Source organism: Gopherus evgoodei, chromosome 11 (genome assembly GCF_007399415.2).
Source record: "Gopherus evgoodei ecotype Sinaloan lineage chromosome 11, rGopEvg1_v1.p, whole genome shotgun sequence".
NCBI lineage: Eukaryota > Metazoa > Chordata > Testudines > Testudinidae > Gopherus > Gopherus evgoodei.
The window spans coordinates 46704013-46726403 of NC_044332.1; the positions used below are offsets into that span (position 1 = coordinate 46704013).

At 42.8% G+C, this 22391-nt stretch overlaps 1 protein-coding gene across 1 annotated transcript in view; it reads left to right on the forward strand.

The window, feature by feature from the left end:
- Nucleotides 1–22391, forward strand: part of KCNH7 (potassium voltage-gated channel subfamily H member 7) — a 353127-nt gene that overhangs the window by 315541 nt on the left and 15195 nt on the right. Inside the window, exons 12-13 of the mRNA XM_030580821.1 lie at nucleotides 3867–4072; nucleotides 13138–13237. Coding sequence (XP_030436681.1) covers nucleotides 3867–4072; nucleotides 13138–13237 — 306 coding nt within the window. The remainder of the gene's footprint in view (nucleotides 1–3866; nucleotides 4073–13137; nucleotides 13238–22391) is intronic.

A 22391-nucleotide genomic window follows, 5' to 3' on the forward strand; every position in this document is an offset into this window, starting at 1 on the left:
ACCTCTCTTCAAAGGAAAAAGGACTGTAAGCTGTCTAAACTCCTACCTGCCACATGGGGCCACAACAGTGGTACCCCTAACCCACCCAGCAATATCGTCAATCTATCCAACTACACACTCAGCCCAGAAGAAAAGTCTGTCCTATCTCGGGGACTCTCTTTCTGCCCTGCCACCCCCACCAACATGATACAGTTCTGTGGCGATCTGGAAGCCTACTTTCGCCGTCTCCGACTCAAAGAATACTTCCAGGACAACACTGAACAGTGCACTGATACACGGGTGCCCTCCCACCAACAGCACAAGAAAAAGAACTCCACATGGACTCCTCCTGAGGGTCGAAATGACAGCCTGGACCTATACATTGAATGCTTCCGCCGGCGTGCACAGGCAGAAATCGTGGAACAACAACATCGCTTGCCTCACAACCTAAGCCGTGCAGAACGCAATGCCATCCACAGCCTCAGAAACCACCCTGACATTATCATCAAAGAGGCTGATAAAGGAGGTGCCGTTGTCATCATGAACAGGTCTGACTATCAAAAGGAGGCAGCCAGACAACTCTCCAATACCAAATTCTACAGGCCACTTCCCTCAGATCCCACTGAGGAATACACTAAGAAACTACAGCATCTACTCAGGACTCTCCCTACACTAACACCAGAAGAAATCAACATACCCCTAGAGCCCCGACCAGGGTTATTCTATCTACTACCCAAGATCCACAAACCCGGAAATCCTGGATGCCCCATCATCTCGGGCATTGGCACTCTCTCTGAAGGACTGTCTGGATATATGGACTCTCTACTTAGACCCTATGCCACCAGCACTCCCAGCTATCTCCGCGACACCACTGATTTCCTGAGGAAACTACAATGCATTGGTGACCTCCCAGAAAACACCATCCTAGCCACCATGGATGTAGAGGCTCTCTACACAAACATCCCACACACAGATGGAATACAAGCTGTCAGGAACACCATTCCTGATGATGCCACAGCACAACTGGCTGCTGAGCTCTGTGCCTTTATACTTACACACAACTATTTCAAATTTGATGACAATATATATCTCCAGATCAGTGGCACTGCTATGGGCACCCGCATGGCCCCACAATATGCCAATATCTTCATGGCCGACCTGGAACAACGCTTCCTCAGCTCTCGTCCACTCACACCCCTTCTCTATCTACGCTACATTGATGACATCTTCATCATCTGGACCCATGGGAAGGAGACTCTGGAAAAATTCCACCATGATTTCAACAGCTTCCACCCCACCATCAACCTCAGCCTGGACCAATCTACACGGGAGGTCCACTTTCTTGACACCACGGTGCAAATAAGTGATGGTCACATTAACACCACCCTATATCGAAAACCCACCGACCGCTATGCCTACCTTCATGCCTCCAGCTTCCATCCCGGGCACATCACACGATCCATTGTCTACAGCCAAGCACTGAGGTACAACCGCATCTGCTCTAACCCCTCAGACAGAGACCAACACCTACAAAATCTCCACCAAGCATTCTCAAAACTACAATACCCGCATGAGGAAATAAGGAAACAGATCAACAGAGCCAGACGTGTACCCAGAAGCCTCCTACTGCAAGACAAACCCAAGAGAGAAACCAACAGGACTCCACTGGCCATCACATACAGCCCCCAGCTAAAACCCCTCCAACGCATCATCAAGGATCTACAACCCATCCTGGACAATGATCCCACACTTTCACAGGCCTTGGGTGGCAGGCCAATCCTTGCCCACAGACAACCTGCCAACCTGAAACATATTCTCACCAGTAACTGCACACCATACCATAATAACTCTAGCTCAGGAACCAATCCATGCAACAAACCTCGATGCCAACTCTGCCCACATATCTACACCAGCGACACCATCACAGGACCTAACCAGATCAGCCACACCATCACTGGTTCATTCATCTGCACATCCACCAATGTAATATACGCCATCATATGCCAGCAATGCCCCTCTGCTACGTACATCGGCCAAACTGGACAGTCTCTACGGAAAAGGATAAATGGACACAAATCAGACATTAGGAATGGCAATATACAAAAACCTGTAGGAGAGCACTTCAACCTCCCTGGCCACACTATAGCAGACCTTAAGGTGGCCATCCTGCAGCAAAAAAACTTCAGGACCAGACTTCAAAGAGAAACTGCTGAGCTTCAGTTCATCTGCAAATTTGACACCATCAGCTCAGGATTGAACAAAGACTGTGAATGGCTTGCCAATTACAGAACCAGTTTCTCCTCTCTTGGTTTTCACACCTCAACTGCTAGAACAGGGCCTCATCCTCCCTGATTGAACTGACCTCGTTATCTCTAGCTTGCTTGCTAGCACACATATATATACCTGCCCCTGGATATTTCCATTACATGCATCTGAGGAAGTGGGTATTCACCCACGAAAGCTCATGCTCCAAAACGTCTGTTAGTCTATAAGGTGCCACAGGATTCTTTGCTGCCTCTCTAGACTGCCATCCTCCCAAATTTTCAGAACTCCAACCATGCAGTATATTGTGGGGGGGAGCTTTTTAGCATTGTTGGTTAAGGGAGGGCAAGGTTTGTATGATGGCTCATTGCTACCTCTTTCCAGGCCAGAGCTGGAGGATGTTTGTGATCATTTTGTCCCCTCTGTGCCTTGCAGAAGAGGGGATGTAGGGAAGAAACAAAAGCCAAGATTTCCTAAGTGGCTACTGATTCATTGAATTTGGGTACCCAACTTGGAACACTCTGGGCCCTATTTTCGGAGGAGCTGGGCATCTACAACTTTGTTTTGAAGTAAATTGGAACTATAGGTGCTCAGCACTTCTGATAACAAGGTACAAAGTTTCTCGAGATGGGCACCCAAAATCAAAGTTCACTCCTGAACATGATGGCCAAAATCTTTGTAAATTTTTGAAAGACGGATAATGGAGATGAACTCTGGACCCATTTCAGTCTGGAGGCCTGATCCCACATACCTCACTTCATGCAATGGAGATTTTGCCTGAATAAAGTGTGGAGTGATTACAGAGTTCCTGGTCCTCCACAGCTACCAAAGATCAGGATGCAGCAGGGATCTTAATAAATGAGGGAACTTCCTTGTCAAAGGGTTCTCTAGTTACTGCTTAAGGCATGGTTCTTTGTGTCTACATCCTCACACTACATATGCTATGAAAGATCAGATGCGGATTTTGGAAAAACAAGCATGTACATTACTGATGACAATTTTAGTAATAAATACTATAAATGTGTCAAGGTTGAAGGAAAGCAGAGTTGTAAAAGTTTCAGCATGAAAACAGCTCTGTTTAAGGGGCTCCTGTCTCTTGAGGTATTGAATTACTGTTCAAAATTAATTCTAACATTGAAAATTGAGTCAGCTTTTCACATTGCAGATCTTTGGGGAAAGGACTATGTCATCATATGTATTTGTACATTTGCTAACACTATGTGGTCTCAATCCAGATTGGGAGCTCTGGGCACTACTGTAGTATAAAATATCATCATCATCATCATCATCAAGAATATTATTTACTACTTTAGATTATATTTTTTGTTACAAGAAAGGGCTAGTAGAAATTCTGCATGTATTCTGTTATGGCAGTAATAATGCAAAACTGATTCAAAACCGAGTTTAAAAATTTCCAGATTTTCCTCTTGCTTAGTCCGGTTTTATACCAGTGTAACACCATTGATTCTGATGGAATTACTCCATTTACATTCACTGGTGTAAAACAGGATAATCAGGTTTTATAACTTCATATCCCATAGTATAAGTTTCTTGAAGAGTTATGGGTGCGTTCATTTTAATGGATTTCTCATAATTAAAATCATCTGTCTGATTTTGTTTTGCAGGTAAAAATGATATTTTTGGAGAAATGGTACATCTTTATGCAAAACCAGGGAAATCAAATGCAGATGTGAGAGCTTTAACCTACTGTGACTTGCATAAGATCCAGAGAGAAGACCTATTAGAGGTTTTGGATATGTATCCTGAATTTTCTGATCTCTTTCTCACCAATCTAGAACTGACTTTTAATCTGAGACACGAAACGTCAAAGGTACATACAATAGGTGTTATTTTTTTCTATGATTTTCTTTCGAGTGTATGCGTTAAGTCACAGAAAAGAGAGACGTTCCTGGAAAATATAAGTTCTGGCTTTTCTCTTACACCAGAGTTAATTGACTTATAATGGTATGAGAGTGGAATCAGTTCTATATGATCAAAACTGGAAAATAAATGAAAAACAAAGGTTAACAGAATTAAAAGCAAAAGGCTTGAGGCCAAATTCTATTCAAGAAAACTTATCTGTATGGTCCCAGTGAAGTTGGTTAGACCTAGTAGAAGTGAATGAGATGACTCAGGTGATGTTACTACCAAGATTTGGTTCTATATTCAAATAGTGTTAAGATTTCAACCAGAGGGATTTTGAATATTTTGATATGCCAATTAAAAAACTGTTTTGAAATAAATATGAATATAAACTTAATGAGGGAAATTTGACACTGTTGACATATTTATCAGAAATTGAAAATAAACAAGATCAGGCTACCCTGGTTCAATTTATGACTAATACTATAACAAATGTAATTGTCTTGCAAATCTTGTTCCACAGTTCTGTCCTCTTGGACTACATTTCCTATATCCAAAATTAACTAATAAAACATATGAAGCACTCTTGGTAGGATACCCCATGCTTGTCTTCTCTACCCTGAACCTGCAGAACCTCCGTTTGTCTCTCCTCCCACTAATGACTTCCTTACGATGCCTCCCAGCCCACCGTGTCCCCTTCGAGAAAGGAGAAGGAAATGCAGCCTGGGTAGGGTTTACTTCTCCCTGGAAGTTTGTCAATCTGGATTTGGAAAAAAAATAGAGAGTTGGACATTGGCTGAAGGGGAGGATGCTTCTGGCTAACAGGAGCAAGAGGTGTTGCATTAGTTTGGATGGAATAAATGAGCCTAAAGGGTCAAAGGCGTTAATAAGTTATTGTCACAGTCCAACATTAAACAGTGTTAAACAAGACTTGGGGTTTAGTAAACAGAGACCTCAGCCTGTGTAGTACCATGGCAAATACATAATTAAAAATCTTGTTAACCTTTTATTAAAGATACAGAAAAGAATGGAGGGAATTTGCATTATTTGAAATCATAGCATATCAGGGGTAGAAGGGACCTCAGGAGATCATCTAGTCCGACCCCTACTTAAAGCAGGACCAATCCCCAGACAGATTTTTGCCAGAAATCCCTAAATGGTCCTCTCAAGGATTGAACTCACAACCCTGGGTTTAACAGGCCAATGCTCAAACCACTGAGCTATCCCTCCCCCTGAAGAAGAAGAAGAAGAAGAAAAAGAAAAAAAAAGAAAGCAAGCAATGGCACCTTTAATAAATTTCTGTCTGTCAATAGATAACCTAATAACAGTTCAGGAGACAGAAATGTAAAGTATTAAGTAAAGCTTTCATTTTAACGTCATCCCTTGTTCCTTTTCCTTTTAGCCGTAAAGTTTTTAGGAGGAAACCCCTTGTCTGACAGTCTTTTAGATGGTATCGAAGACAGTAATCATTGTCCTTTTGGGGAAAATGGGAGGAAGTTAGTTGAGATGGGCTTGGGGGTTTATTATAGCTGCTGTTGTTGAAGTTCAACCCCATTTCCTAGAAGAAAAAACAAGACACAAACACACAAAAGGGGAGAGGAAACAACAGCAAAGATAAAATATGGGGCTTCTATCTCTGATGTTGAATCTCACTTGCAATCTCACTGCTGAAAAAAAGGAAGGCGCAACACACAGTCTTATCAGTCACTCAGAGACCTGGCAAACTCATACCAGCATCAGGCTATTTAGGGTATTGCTGTTAACTGCCTCTTTCTGGTCACAGGCTCTCAGCAGTGTTGCAAAATATACAGTTTTTGCCAGGTAAATTAGACTCCTCTTAGACAGAAGGCAAAAGGAGAAGGAGAGGAAAGAGAAGACATAAGTTGGGAAAGGAAAAGGATACACAGAGTTGGAGGAGCAGGGTGTGATAAAGTCTCACATCCCAAGTAGTGGTTGGGATTTAGCTGGAGCCTCATAGAGGTGGCGATATCTTCTGGATCCCTCTTTTTTGGACACCTTTCAGGATTAGGATGAAGATCCAGGGTCCCAGGAGACCAGGGGTAGCAGTTATGAGGGTGAAGTTCGCTCCTTCCCCTTCTCTCATCTTTCAGTCAGTCAGTGTTCTGGCACCCAGCTTTTCCCTGTGGTCTCTTTGCTCTTAAGAACCCCAAAAGGGACTGATGGGCAAAATAGTCTGTCCACTCATTATTTTATCCACCAATGAGGCCTAATTTCTAACACATCAATTTTGGTTCATTGATTTCCAGTCCCAGGCTTCTCTTGTTTGCTTGGCATGATTTGAAACACAGTTCTTGAAAGGTTTCAGAGTAGCAGCTGTGTTAGTCTGTATCCGCAAAAAGAACAAGAGTACTTGTGGCACCTTAAAGACTAACAAATTTATTTGAGCATAAACTTTCGTGGGCTACAGCCCACTTCTTCGGATGCATGGAATGGAACATATATTGAGGAGATATATATACACATACAGAGAGCATGAAAAGGTGGGAGTTGTCTTACCAACTCTGAGAGGCCAATTAGGTAAGGAAAAAAAAACCTTTTGAAGTGATAATCAGGATAGCCCCGTACAGACAGTTTGATAAGAAGTGTGAGAATACTTACAAGCAGAGATAGATTCAATGTGTGTAATGGCTCAGTTCTTAAATTATCTCAGTAGTCCTTTCTGTTTGGACTAAGTCAGTCTTTGTCTCCCTTTCCTACCTTTTCCTATCAGCATTTATTGCAAGTGGTGGTTATGACCATTTATAAACATTCACTCACTTTTTACTGTTGAGCTCCCAATTAGGGTAAATTTGTAGGCCAAATCATCACAACATAATCCCTCTTTTTCTGTTAACCAGTTCTGCCTACGATCAGACATTTGTTCATAATGTCACAAAAATGCATTTTAATTTAAGCATATAGAGGAGGATGGGGGAGGGTACTTAGTTATTATTTATCCCACAGCTGGCATTTAAAATCTGATTTGATTAGATCTTACCAAAATTACAGTTAAACCTTCCAGATGTTAACAAAAGCTAAGAACTTACCACTTATGTCTTTTGTAGCTAAAACAAATCTCAAACAGCTGCTATTATATGACTGTAAGATGTTTAAAAACAAACCAGCTGTTATCAGTTCTTTGGCTGTATGCCCAGAATGGGTAAAGATGGGGAAAAAAAACTTTCCCCATCATTTTGCCACTTACACATTCAAGGCTGCATACTTATACAAACTGTGAACATTTATGCACTAGTGGCTAAACTTTGTCACGTAGAGAAATTCATTTAGCCCAGATAGCATTTTTACCCAAGCATATTGCCTTCTTTTACAAAGAAGCAACAAGATGATGTTCTTTAGGAATCACTTCTGCATTTATGAACTATTTCAGAGGTAGGCAAACTACAGCCCACGGGACCATCCTGCCCTGCCCCCCAGCTCCTGGCCCGGGAGGCTAGTCCCCGACCCCTCCGCTGCTGTGCTCCTTCCCTTGCAGCCTCAGCTTGCTCGCTCCGCCGCTGGCACAATGCTTTGGGCAGCAGGGCTGTGAGCTCCTGGGGCAGTGCAGCTGCAAGATCCCAGCCTGACCTGGTCTCTCTGCTGCTTGGTGGCAGTGGCGTGGCCCAGCTCCAGCTAGGCAGTGCAGCTGTAGCACCGCTAGCCACCGGTGATCCTGGCCGCGGTAAGGGGGCAGGGAGCGGGGGGATGGGATAGAGGGCAGGGGATTTTGGGGGGGTGGTCAGGGTGGGGGTGTGGATGAGGTTGGGGCGGTCAGGGGGGGAAACGGGGATTGAATGGGGGTAGGGGTCCCATGGGGCAGTCAGGAAGGAGGAGGGGGTTGGATGGGGCAGTGGGGGTCAGTCAGGACATGGGTTCCAGGAGCAGCCAGAGGACAAGAAGAAGGAGTGGTTGGATGAGGCAGGGGTCCCCAGGGGACAGATAGGAGGTGGAGGCCGGGCCATGACCCCCTCCCCTAACAGGCCCTCCATACAATTTACGAAACCTGATGCGGCCCTCAGACCGAAAAGTTTTCCTGCCCCTGAGCTATCTGGAACACCCAAAGGCAGTAAAACTTAGCAGACATTTGTACTCGATGACAGATCTTGCCCACCTTTTCACCACCAATATTTGTGAGGGCAGCTAAGCCCACCATGAGGATGTAACCTGTGGAACAACAAAAATTGATACCACAAACAAAACAGAAAAAAAATTCCCAAATCACAAAACAAGAATAACTCCAAAACATTTTAAAAACAAAACAACAAAAATTGCAAAAACACAGAACAATCACAAAAGTCTTTTAGATAGTATTAAAGATGGTAAAGACTTCTCTTTTGAGAGAAAAGAGAGAAAGCTAGTTGAGCTAGACTCAGGGGTGGCCCCGCACACAGGCCCCTAGGGGTGCATGGAGGAGCAATGTTCCAGGGGGAGCAAAGGAATAAAGTGGAGAAGGAAAGCGATACTTTCCCCCCACTCCCAGTGTGTAAAGTCTTAACATCCTAGGTGGTGGTCAAGATTTCCCCAGAGGCGGTGGAGGTGGCAGTGTTATCTACCTCCCTGCTTTGGCCTAGTCTGGTCAGGACATCTTTAAGGATTAGGATGAAGAAGGTCTGGGATGTTAGGCAACAGTGGGTGTGACAGCTGTGGTGGTGAAGCTGGCTCCTTCCCCTCTTTTTGTCTTTCAGTTAGCCAGTGCTGACCTAAGTTCCTTTTTAAGGACACCAAAAGGGATTGATGGGCAGAATAGCCCATCCTCTTATTGTATTGGAAATTCGACCTGTTAATCTGTGGATAAAACATCAATTTTAGTTAATTGATTTTTAGTCCTACACTTCTCTTGTTTCCCAGGCGCGATTTAAAACACAGTACTCGAGTTAGTCCAGTAGGCCTTTCTGTTCGGACTAAATCTGTCTTTCTCTCCCTCTTTCCCTTCAACATCTATTGGTATCGGTTATTGTGACATTTTATAAACTTTCACTAGCTTTATAAACTTTCACAGTTAAGCTCACACTTAGGGTAAATTTGTAGGCCTAGTTATCACAATACAGGAGGAACAAGAGAGAAGCTACTACCTAGGTAGCTTTGCCAAACACATAATGCTGTAAAAGTGCATCTAGCCATGTCCAGAAAGTATGGGCTATATGCACAGTGGATCTGCCCCTTTATAGTTGTATATTTGAAAAACATAGTTAAAACTTAGGTTTAATTATTCCTGATATACATCACAGTATTCCAGGTTTTCCAGTATATTTTAAAATAGAGATAATGCAGCCTTAGTATGGAGAGACCTCCCTGTAGCACTCTGTCTCGCCATGGATTCAAGAGCAGTGGTCTCTCTCAGCATGGATTCAAGAGCAGAGACCACTGGGATTTTGTACGCAAATGCCGGGCACAAGGGTTGCTGATCAGCAAAGTACAAATCAGGGAAGTTCTACATATGTTTTAGTTAGTTTTGTTTTGTTTTTTAAATAGAGCATATTAAAAGTCACTTTATAGAACAAATCATGTGGTTTTTAATGCTGAGCCTTCTTTCATAAAAATTGTATTTTTTTTTCTTTACAAAATTATCCTTTCTGTGCCATATGTTAACTCTGCTTTGGAAAGGTCATCGCTGTTATTTAGATGTTAGATATAATATACTTTACTGATACATTGAAGATAGGCCTGAAACTCTGCATATTTGAGAGCTTCTTGAGGATAGAATTAGTTCTACATGATAGAGGCTTGTGAGCAACTATTACCTGTCCTTTCATCATAATGATGTTGTATAATTATTTTTCTCTTTGGAGGCTCATGAAACTCTATCCATCATGTGTGCTAAAAGTCCATGATGTAGAATCCAGAGACAGTTCCTTTACACCCATCCTCCCTACCCATTAGTTCCTTAAGGGTGGCTCCTGATTCTTACTGCCCCACCCATACACGCCCAAGTGAAGAAGCAACTAGAGACACATTTGGGGCTCCACACAGTGGGAAGGCACCGATGCCTATGAATTCTCAGGAACAGGGTCTTAACTAGTAACTCACTGACTAACACAGCGTGTCTCAAATGTGGCCACTGTGGCTGCATGCAGCCACCAGGGGCTTTTCATGTGGCAATGACAGCCTCCTGGGTGGTAATGGAGGGAGGCAAAGCATCAGCCCTTCCCACTCCTCCTTGTTGCTCCTGGAGAGAGGTGGAGCACAATGCTGCAGGAGCAAGGGAGTTCTTGACCCACACTGGGGGGGGGGGTGGATGGCAGGCTCCAATGGCAGGACTTCAAGAACCTGGCTGTGTGGCTCTGGGTTCTGACTGCAGGGCAGTAGGTACTGACCCCCACCCCACAACTCTGGTCATGCAGACCTGGCCTCCAGCTTCAGGGATTCAGTCTCCAACCCCTCGTTCCAGCTGGCGCTGGCCCCCAGATCCAGTCCCAAGCTCCGGCCACACAGGGGCAGGTACTGGCCCCAGCCGCCAATCCCCAGCCCCAGCCCCAGCCGCATGGCAGTGGGCTCCAAGCACAGGGCTTTGGGCACCAACCCCTGGCTCTGGCTGTGGAGCATCAGTTGACTTCTGGCTCCCAGTTCTGGCCTTGTGGTGGTGGGCACTGGCCCTGAGCTCCAGCCACACAGCTCAGCAGGGCCAGCTCCAGCTTTTTTGCCACCCCAAGCAGCGAAGTAAAAAAAAAAAAAGCCATGATCGGTGGCACTTCAGCAGCAGCTCTACTGCGCCACTTTATTCTTCAGCAGCAATTTGGCAGCCAGTCCTTCCCCAGAGGGACTCGCCGCCAAATTGCTGCCAAAGACCCAGACGTGGCGCCCCTTCCAATTGGCTGCCACAAGCACCAGCTTGCTGCGCTGGTGCCTGGATCCAGCCCAGGTTCTGGTGCTGATCCCCTGTCCTAACTACATGGCAGCAGGTGCCAACCCACAGCTCTGGCCATATGGTCTCTGCCCCAGCTCCACAGCATCAGGCTTCCCTGCACAACAGCAGGCCCCAGCCCACAGCTCTGTTCCCACACAGCGGTGGGCACTGACTCCTGGCTCCAGCCATGCACCCCTGGGCTCTGGCACCCAGCTCTGGGAACTGGTCATGCAGCAGCCCCAGGCACTGACCCACAACTCCAGCTGCATGGCAGTGGGCTCTGATCCCTGGCTCTGGCCATGCAGTTCCTGTCCCCACCTCCAGGCTCTGGCCGCGGGCACTGAGCCCTGTCCTTGGCCACATGGCAGCAGACACCCAGCCCTGGCTCTGGCCACATGACAACAGGGCGCATCACCCGTCCCCATCGCCCCTGATCCCTGCTGCCTCCTACAGCCCTGTATCCATCGCTCCTGGACCCCGGTGCCTTCCTGGTCTCGCATCCATCCCCCATTGCCTGAGTTCCCCACTGCCTCCCCCAGCCCTGCGTCCATCCCACCATCACCTCTGGCCCCTGCTGCCTTCCTCTTTGGTCCCTGCATCCAGGGCTTAATGGATCCTGGGGCTTGCTGAGAAAAGTGATATTAACAAACACTCTAGTATCACTTTTCACAGCAGACTTACTAGGTATCTGTGAAAAGTGATACTTGTATGTTTGTTAATATCACTTATCACTTTTCATAGCCTCCCAGGTAGCTACTAAGTGCACTGTGATATTAACAAATATACAACTGTCACTTTTCACAGCAAGCCCCAGGACCCATTAAGCCCTGGCTGGGGGGGCTGAAGGGGAAGGCAGCATTATTTTTATTACTGAGTCTGCCAAAAAAAACCTACAAATACAATGACTTGGATGTGAATCTGTGCATTTTTAATTGTTTTTCCTAAAGTTAATTAAGTATTTTAGGAAAAAGTGTCACTGCGGCCACTAGTGAGAGTTGGCGGCTGCACTGTGAGGCCACCAAAAAATTTGTTGTGAGAACAACACTGCACAACTCTCAAAATAATATGTAAATGATGCAAATAGCACATTTGTGACCAATATGCTTTTGGAAACTCCAGGTGGTCCCAGTTTTTTAATTAACTGATAGATGCATGTGCCTGGCTATCCCTGAGCTATTCCTATCTTCTTTTCACCTAGCTTTTCTCTCCTCCATTATTCCATCCGTAGGGCACTGTTGTGAAGTCCATATAAATCTAAACCTCACCCTTCAGGACTACAGTGAGAGTGGCAGCAAGAGCAGTAAATGTTTCATTGTCCCTTAGTCCCAGCCTATTCACATGACCGAGCAACTTACCCAATTGGCATGTCCCGTCTCACCAGCAAGGGGAAGGGAAATGGGTTCAAAGCCCATGCCTTGTGCATAGTCACACACAGCACTGTCTTCATGCCGTATCATTTGTTTTTAAATACATTATCAGCATGTTATTGCTCAATTTTTTGTCACTAAAAACGATTCAAATGTGTTAAATGCTGCTTTAATCCATTTCTGCAACAAAAAGCACAAATTAAAACTTCATGTAGACAACAAGATAAGATGGATACAAAGAGAAACCACAATTTTCAACTACAGAAAAAATGTTTCAATGAACTGAATTGGAGAGGGAGGAAGAGAGGGACTGGACAGATAATAAAGAGTAAACTGCCTGGTGTATATCAGCCTTATATTTATTGTTGTAAAACTTAACCTTTGTAATCATTACCATGTAATTAAACAGCACAGCTAATTATAATCACATTACTGCCTGCAATAATACACATCCTTTGTAAGAGTTTATTTTAATTTTTTTTCTTATTTAACTTTGTTACTTAAAAAACTTTGTTACTTAAAAAACATTATTCCAAGAAGCTCAGGAGCTGATGACAACACACTCATGCCTTATAGTGAACTAATTGTCTGGACATTATTATTTCATCATCAGATGGTAACACTGCTGGAATTATTCCATCCATGTGATCATTTTAATTATTAATATTGAGCTATGTCAATACTGTTTTCATTCAATCCAGACTGAGTAGTGTAATCTTGCCTTCCTTAAAACAGGAACATGACTAACAGTCAATCGCCTATTGATAACATGTTGTTTTCAAATGGGACTAATCTGTCATTGCATTACATGTTTCATTACTCAAGGCTGATCTCATAATAAGATCACAAACTACTAATGATTCGGATGGAGATAACTGCAAACTTCGAAGAAGGAAATTGTCCTTTGACAGTGAAGTAGAGAAAGGTAATTAACTTGATGTCTTATATTTAATAGACAGCACTGGGACATTATTCACTGATATTTAAGAGGGTATTCTTTTCACTGCGTAACATAGATACAATATGGTTTCATTGCAGCAATTACTTGTGAGCTACTCAAGGTTTTGTTGCTCAGCAGGCAGGGAGTTCTATTCAGTGGCTCTCAGAATAATTACACATGGATGCTTGATATCAACTTCACCTTGCCATGACTCCTCAACCACCACTGTGGACCCATTGCTTTATATGTGTATATACTTAGACAATATCGTGTCCTGCAATATCCTATTAAAAATATTTGGAGATTCTAGTCTGCTGGATTTTTATTAGTCATATTAATTTTATTCTCCCAACAAGCAGTGATTTTGTGCTTGATGCAGCCTAGTGTTTTTCAGTTCCTGTGCTATCCCTGAAATTATATCATTTTGTTTGCAGTGTACAATATATATACTCACCCTAGTGAATTTGTGCCTCAATTGGCAGTGTGCGAATGGGTCTCTTGGCAAGTCTTCAGGTGGCATTTTCTATGCTTAAATGTAACATAAAAGGCCTCTGGGAATAATCAGAATGGAGGGGAGCATTTGGCCAAATATTAACTCATGATACCAGCATTAAGAGCTCACAAATACCAAGGGCACTGGTTAGGTACGCATGAAGGAAGCTAAATTAAGACTTGTATGCCTTTCTTTGGAGCTGGGTGAATCGTGTGTGTGTGTGTCGACAAATCAATGTTTCTGGCATTTGCTCCACTCTGCCTTTCATGTTCCACTGTTAAAGGCCAACCCTCCAATCCTAAATGCAGGACAGCACTAGTTTGAGAGCCAAAAACTTGCTGATGATAAATGAAGGACAGGTGGAGTGCTGGAAGAAGAAGGACTTTAGACCAGTGTGTTCCTGGTTAGCAGAATGGCATTACCATTTCATCAAAGCAGCATCTTTGAGCCGTGAAGCCACAAGTGACAACACATCTGGAAGGAAAATGCTCCCATGAAATATTCAGTCTGCTATCATAAAGAATCTGTTGACAGAGGTGCCTTACCTCAATAATCTTCACATTTCTTATGAGAAAACCTATCCTGCCACCTAGGCAATATGGAAATGATTTGTTACCCTGTGCCTCCTACTCAGAATAGCCTACTAAAATGCCAGGAGGGTGGCAAAAACTGTCTTTTATAGTTCTTGTAGTTCTTGCCTGCTAAATTATGAGTCTCGCTGAGCAGTCTTCTGATTGCTGGCATTCTTTCACATTACTTTTGACAGGATGTCATTTGCCATAGTTTTGTCAATGAAAATTGCATGCCATTGTGGGAGAACAGAAATGAATGGTAGCCTGCCCCTCAATTTTGGTAATTGTAATATGTTATCTGGTGGCTGAGTCACACCAGAATGAGAAACTCCACCTCCAGAGAGAGGGTAACCAGTAAGTGTGTGTAGTTTTGGTCCCACCAGCACACTTCTTCCCTGCCCTAGTCTGTGCTGCAAAACTTTGCACACGGCCATAGCTGTAACCAAGCACATGGAGTTGTTTTTCTGTAGCCTGTCTCAGGGCCTGTGGTGTTCTGTGAAGAACCATAGCAGTTCCACTGATTTCAAGGCCTTCCACACCTGTGGGAGGTTGTTAGAACAGAAGTTGGCACATTCTAACTTAGACCACAACCGATAAACAGTTTGTGACAGACTGTACAGCAGTTTGAGAGGTACAGCACAAAAGGCACAGCCTTTGGCTGAGAGACGTATTTCTAGTCACAGTCTTGTTACTGTTTAGATAAAATGTTGTCTAACGATAACTTTTAACACTCATATTTTCACTTCATAACTATAATCTCTAAAAACTACGCAATCAGTGCATGCTGTTATGAGGCTTTGATGTTTTAAATCTCAGTAAAATCTTAATGACTTATACAGTAAGTTGTTCATGTTGCCTCTCTAGTGCGGTACCTAACTTACATTCCTGATCTTACAGAAGGGGAGCTCTTTATAATAGACATATGGACCTCCTGCTAGTGCTTCCCATTCAGCTGTTGACCAACTGGTAAATTACACTTTGAAATTGCACTTGTCCCTCTTTGGTGTGAGCCTACAGTAGTTTGAGATAATCTCCCTTGTGGACTGTTAAACATGGATTTGTATTTCTCTCTCCCTTCAGTTCATGTGAGCCTGATTTGGACCTTGTTGCCCTGGTAACTCATTGTGCAATAGCTTCATCAGGGACTTAGACAATATCTCACAGATCTTTATGATTTATCTGCAGTATGTACTCGCTTTCTTTCCTAGAAATGGGACAATTAATTTAGTCATGGTAGTTTGTGATTTGCTGAACAAGCACTGTGCTCTCTTGTCTTACTCCACCCCAGATGCATTTCCAGCATATTCTAGATGATTCACCACATATCTGATTTTAGCTTCTAGGTATGGCTCTGTCGTGGCTTATTCTTTAATGGTCAAACCCTGGTCCCAGAGAGGGTTTATGGTGCAGAGCTAGCTGCAGTTCTGTAGCCCAGCCTGACTCTGTGGTTGCCAAGAGCAGTTGGAATCCTGAGAGAGCCCTCGTTATGGGTTGCTACATGTCCACTACCTGGCAGCTTTACCCTCACCTTACCCAGTGGGATTCCATGACTCTTAACCTATCCCATCTTTTGGGAATAGTGTTAGGGGGTGGGAGTCCCCTGTGCATATGCAGAGCACCACCACAGCCGTAGAAACCAGTTGCCACAGATGACTGACAGTCATCCACAGAGATTCTGACCAAGATTACTTGGACCCAACAGTGCTACTGGCTGACAGTTCGTAAGCAGAGCTGTCAGCCAGGGTGTTTTCTCCTCAGCCTAAACAGGTGAGAAGCAATAGGGTGGTCCAGTACCTTCACCTACACTTTTGCCTCCTGGCCCACCCATAGGGGAACATTTTTTTTCCTTTCTTCCCCATTTGCCCCTCTTTCTCCAATAACAGGTTAGTAGGAGTTATCCCAACCTCATGGTCCACTGGGTGGGGAGAAGGGGAAAGGTAGTTAACCTCAAATTCAGAAGTGCTGTGGAGTCCCTCTACTCCATCCACCTATGCTGGCCTGGTGATCTTCAGAGTCAATAAAGCCAGCATAAAACACCCATATGTGGCATAAAGGAAGTCATGGCACTGAAGTCATGGTCAGAATTTAGCCCTGACAGAGTAAATTCATCTGCTGTAGGGCTTTGAAAACACTTTTTTGGTAAGCTAGTCAGAGTTCCTGCATCATTACTCACTCTGGTGTCATATTTAATTTTTTGTTAACATTGGCATTGATGGTATCTCTAAGAACTTCACCTCATTGGGTCTATTCCAGCATATAATCATTCTTACCATGAAGAGATGTTCTCCATGTCAGCCTGGAATTCATTTTGTCCTTAGCTGAAAGCTATCAGATGCACACATAATGCACACTGAAATGTGATGAACCTCAAGAGGCAATCAGATGTGAAGACTATCCATTCCAAGCAGAAGATTACTTCAGGAAGAATGAGGTCAAACTGTATTAGTGATCTTTCAAACTCCTTTGGACAGGGCATATAAAATCCATTAGCCATATCCAGGATAGTCATGTTAAATACACCATCTTAGATGCAGTAACTTGAATGGAATGATGATGTCCTTGAAGTAAACAGAATTACTCTGGATTTTCATCAGTGTAAAAGAGATCAAAATCTGGCCCACGCTTCTAGTTTCTAGGGTAAAGAGAATCTAGTGAGAGGCATATTGTTCCATTAATACCCATTGATTCAGTGAAAATAGTTGTTTTGTCAACTTATATGCCAGTTAGTCCAGGACGAGACACTTAGCTCTTGACAGGAAATTTTTGTTTTCTTGGATTTCATTTTAGGAGCCCACAAAAGAGAGTCCCTATGAATCCTTGAAAGCAAGAAATGTGTTCCTACATTTTGCAAGGATTCCCTGACAGCAAGTATATAATCATCAGGCAGTCCATCCCTGCAGTTGTCCATCTGCTCCTATTGCAGCCTGTCCCAAGGGAGCACAGCTCCTACAAGAGCCTTGTTTCCAAGGGTAACTCCTACTAAAGCAGTTTTCCCATGAAATGTGGCCTTCTGGAAATGTATATGTAGTCATACATACTGTCAGCTATCAGAGAAAAATAATCTTGTAGTGGAAGATAAGCTCTGAATATAAGAGACTGGAATTCTATCATTGGAGTAAGAGATCCTTTGGCCTTCACCCTGCATCATTTTGAATTACCCTCACATTGTCATCTAAGTAACATTCAGATTGTGACAAAACCAGAGAAAGCTCAAAATATTCAGAGCTCAGGCTCTCACTCCATCCCTAACTCATGCCATTGTACTAAAAATGGCACAAAAGAATAAGTTAAGGATTAAATGTTCACTTTAACTTTGAAGTTTCTGGCTTTGAATTTGACACGAATTTACAGTCACTCAAAACTAGCTCTTTTTTATTCATTTTAAAGAAAGGAAAATAAATCTTTGTGGAAAGGTTATCTAGCCTGTATTATTTGCCTTGCTGTCCCATTTGCGTCAGTAAATATACTTAAGGTGCTATAAAAATTATTACACACAAAAAAACTACATTGAAAGAGCATTATTAAGGTTGCAATGTCAGGCATTCAGAAGTCAGGAAATGCCAGAATTAAGGCTCTCTGTGCAACTTTAATTCAGCCCCCTTATGCCCATACATTATGCCACAGTCTTTAATTCCATGATCACATACTATTTTTCCAGAAGTCCCCTGCTTCATTCAATGCACGGAATGCATGGTGCTCACTTAGTAAGCAGCTTTTCAATATTTTGTTTTCTCCTTGTTGTTGAATATGTGGTTCTAGGCTTCATTAATGCAGTATGCAGGTGCTCAACGAGGTAAATTAGCTGCACGAAGCATTGTCCTTGGTGGAGTTCAAAGTGAATTCTTCTCTCGGGTTCAAAAAACTTTTCTAGAAGTTCTTATGTGTGTGCACAGATGTTAGTGTATCCTTCTTTTCTGCTATGGCATGATTGCTTTGGCAAACACAGAAGAGTCTAGCAAAGTACGCTTATTAAGTTTGCGGACGATACCAAACTGGGAGGGATTGCAACTGCTCTGGAGGACAGGGTCAAAATTCAAAATGATCTGGACAAATTGGAGAAATGGTCTGAGGTAAACAGGATGAAGTTCAATAAAGATAAATGCAAAGTGCTCCACTTAGGAAGGAACAATCAGTTTCACACATACAGAATGGGAAGAGACTGTCTAGGAAGGAGTATGGCAGAAAGAGATCTAGGGGTCATAGTGGACCACAAGCTTAATATGAGTGAACAGTGTGATACTGTTGCAAAAAAAGCAAACATGATTCTGGGATGCATTAACAGGTGTATTGTAAACAAGACACGAGAAGTCATTCTTCCGCTTTACTCTGTGCTGGTTAGGCCTCAACTGGAGTATTGTGTCCAGTTCTGGGCACCGCATTTCAAGAAAGATGTGGAGAAATTGGAGAGGGTCCAGAGAAGAGCAACAAGAATGATTAAAGGTCTTGAGAACATGACCTATGAAGGAAGGCTGAAGGAATTGGGTTTGTTTAGTTTGGAAAAGAGAAGACTGAGAGGGGACCTGATAGCAGTTTTCAGGTATCTAAAAGGGTGTCATCAGGAGGAGGGAGAAAACTTGTTCACCTTAGCCTCCAATGATAGAACAAGAAGCAATGGGCTTAAACTGCAGCAAGGGAGATTTAGGTTGGACATTAGGAAAAAGTTCCTAACTGTCAGGGTAGTTAAACACTGGAATAGATTGCCTAGGGAAGTTGTGGAATCTCCATCGCTGGAGAATTTAAGAGTAGGTTAGATAAATGTCTATCAGGGATGGTCTAGACAGTATTTGGTCCTGCCATGAGGGCAGGGGACTGGATTCGATGACCTCTCGAGGTCCCTTCCAGTCCTAGAGTCTATGAGTCTATGAATGTATTCTTGAAATGGCTAGGCTTTGGCTTAGTCTTCCCTCTTCAAATATATTGTTCCAAAGCCAAGCAGTCCTTTCTGGGAATGCTTTTTCTTCATTCCTCATTCATTTTGTCTGAGACCTTGTTATGTGCAATGTCTCAGAAGAGCACAGCCGCTTAGGAAGATAGTAACAGGTCAAGGTCGCATCATGTAAATGGGTCATAAAAACATAAATATGGCATTGTTGTAAAATTCACCTATGAATGAATCTACGATGATTTCAGGAGTCTTCACATCAGTCATATTTTATTTCAATTAAAATCTAGAATCACTTTTAGTTTCCCAAAATGTGAAGCTGTCTGTGGAATGACTTCAGCACCATTCATTAGATACAGTGAACTTTAGCACTGCCTTTCATTATGGCCAAAGACTGTCACTGTAACTTTCCATCATTTAAAGAAAAGTAATTTCAGTACAACAAAATCCCACAAAAATAACACTATGAGATGCTTTAAGCCAACAAAAACAGAGGCTGCCAATCTGTCCTTAATTCTTACTCTGTTGAGTATAGTGTGGAACATATGGGATATAAAATTACCCACTGTTCAGAGACCTTTGCAGTATTCAAGTGCATTGAAGTTGGTTAAGGACAGAGTTCGAGGATTAATTCTGAATTTCACAGCTTTTGTCAGCTTGTTTCAGAGCAATAGAGCCAAATGTTCTGCTTGGCCATAACCAGTTTTCCAGTTTTGCACTCACAATTTAGGTCTGCTGTATGTCTAAGAACCAAACTGCACCCACAATCAGATACTTACACATCTAAATTACCTAATTAGAGATCAGAATTGGTTTGGCAGCAAAACTGCAGACGTTTGCATTTGCAAATTTTGTGTGCAAAAGTGGAGGCCATCATTTAAAAATATGGCTCCTAAGTTTGTGTGTACATATTCTACTTGCATTGGAAAATAAAGCTACTGAAGCGCTCAGAAGTAATGTTGTCTTCCGTAATAATGCTTTGCCCTTCTGTAGTGTTTTCCATCTAAGGATTTCAAAGCCCTGTTAAAATTCAGCAGTGCAGTGAACTATGTTTGCATTGTCATCTCTGCACATTGTACTTGGCTATCTGTGAATGGATGATGCTAAAGATGTACAGTACAATTATTTCTGGGGAAACAGATACTGAGGGTTTCTCTATACTGCAGCTGGAGCTCTAGGACCCTGAGATGTGGGAGGGCCCCAAAGTTTGATGTGTAGCCCTAGCCTGGATGTCTACACCTCAGTTAAACATCCGCTTAGTCTGAGCCCTGCGAGCCTGAGTCAGCTGGCATGGGCCAGCCACAGGTGTCTAATTACAGAGTAGACATACTGTGAGTTAAGACACTTACTTAAATCAGAACAGAGATGGGAACAGGAACCAGATCCTGTAACATACAGTCTAGGATTTGGTCTTTATAATGTAATCCAAAGGATTCCAAATTACTACTTATAACTTTCCTTTGATGATTTCTTATCATTTAATATTAAGAGCCTACCAAGTAAAGGCATATTTTTTCATAGATTCATAGACTTAAGTCAGAAGGGATCATTATGGTCATCTAGTCTGACCTCCTGCACAATGCAGGCCACAGAATCTCACCCACCCATTCCTGTAACAAACCCCTAACCTATGTCTGAGTTACTGAAGTCCTTAAATCATGGTTTAAAGATCTCAAGGTGCAGAGAATTCTCCAGCAAGTGACCCATGCCCCATGCTGCAGAGGAAGGCAAAAAACCTCAGGGCCTCTGCCAATCTTCCCTGGAGGAAAATTCCTTCCCGACCCCAAATATGGCGATCAGATATACCCTGAGCATAGCATGAAATTTTGATTGAATCATCTTGCACTGTGTCATTCTCATCTGGAAGAAAAGACAATCTTTCATCCTCACATTCACCAGTACTCAACTTCTGCTATCCCCTCTGATGTAGAACCCAGTGGGACCACACACAATAGTGAACACTGCCCCAGGGTTTAAGTGTTTGTACTATCTGACCAAACTTAGCTGGGCATATGGAATTGATCTCTTCTCCACTTGCTTTTCCATCAGTGACTATACAAAGCCATAACATAACATAATACAACATACAACTTTCCCTTATGGTCATAGGCTTGTCTAATTAAACACGGAACAGACTACACACAAAGGGGAGTAGTGCTTACAAGTCATATATTGTTCTATGAATATTAGATAGTATTCAGATAATACTACTGCGTGAAAAGAAGTGATTACAGTAGTTAAAAATAAAACTTCCCTAGTTTTCTTTGGCCTGCTCCTAGTCTGTGATAAAGAATCATTCACATATCATGACTATATAGGGATGGAAGATATGCATGTCTTTGTGCAGAAAAGTACAAATTGTGCATCAACAGACTGAATTTTGCAAACATATGGCAGGAGGGGGTGTTGTAAGGAAGTGACACAGTGATCAGGTGAGCTCATCTCATATAAGATGGTAAGGCCCGAAGTGTATTTAGGCAGCTTTAGACATTACAGGGGTTGTACATTTTAATTTTGACATTTTTACAAAATGCATTTGTTCAAACCATTTTTGTCACTGTTTGATAGAGAGTTTATTCAAACTGGCAACTCTCATTTGCAGGCTTTTCACTTAAGTATGTGCTATTCTTGGTGTATGATTAGTCACCGAAGACATTATTATTTCTGCTTTCTGACTCGATGGCTGACATTTTTAAACAGGAGTCTTCCGTTCACTAACACCTTTGTTTGCATATGAATATAGATGATCATACAGAAACTATGGACAACTTGAAGAAACACTCACTGAAATACTAAGTAAAGATATTACCCTTGTAACTGGGGACTTAAATGCAAAAGTTGGAGCTGCAAGCTCTCATAAAGAAGGAATGGGAAACAATGGTCTGGGTTCTCAAAATGAAAGAGAAAGGCATGTAGTTGAATTCTGCAGCTTTAATCCCCTGGTCATTACAAAGACCATTTTCACTCAGCAGGTAGAGGTCTCCTGACAGTATGGCAAAGAACCAAAATCACCTATGGAATAAATATAACAATGCTGGAAATTGAATGGAAAATGGACAAAGACTTTCATGAGTACAGACTGAGTCAGCCCATCAGCTGTTAGCCTCAAACATAAATTGCAACTTTAAAGATCCCATGTTCGACAGTCTACTGCATTTGGACCTGTCCAGAATCAATGAAAATTATGGGTTT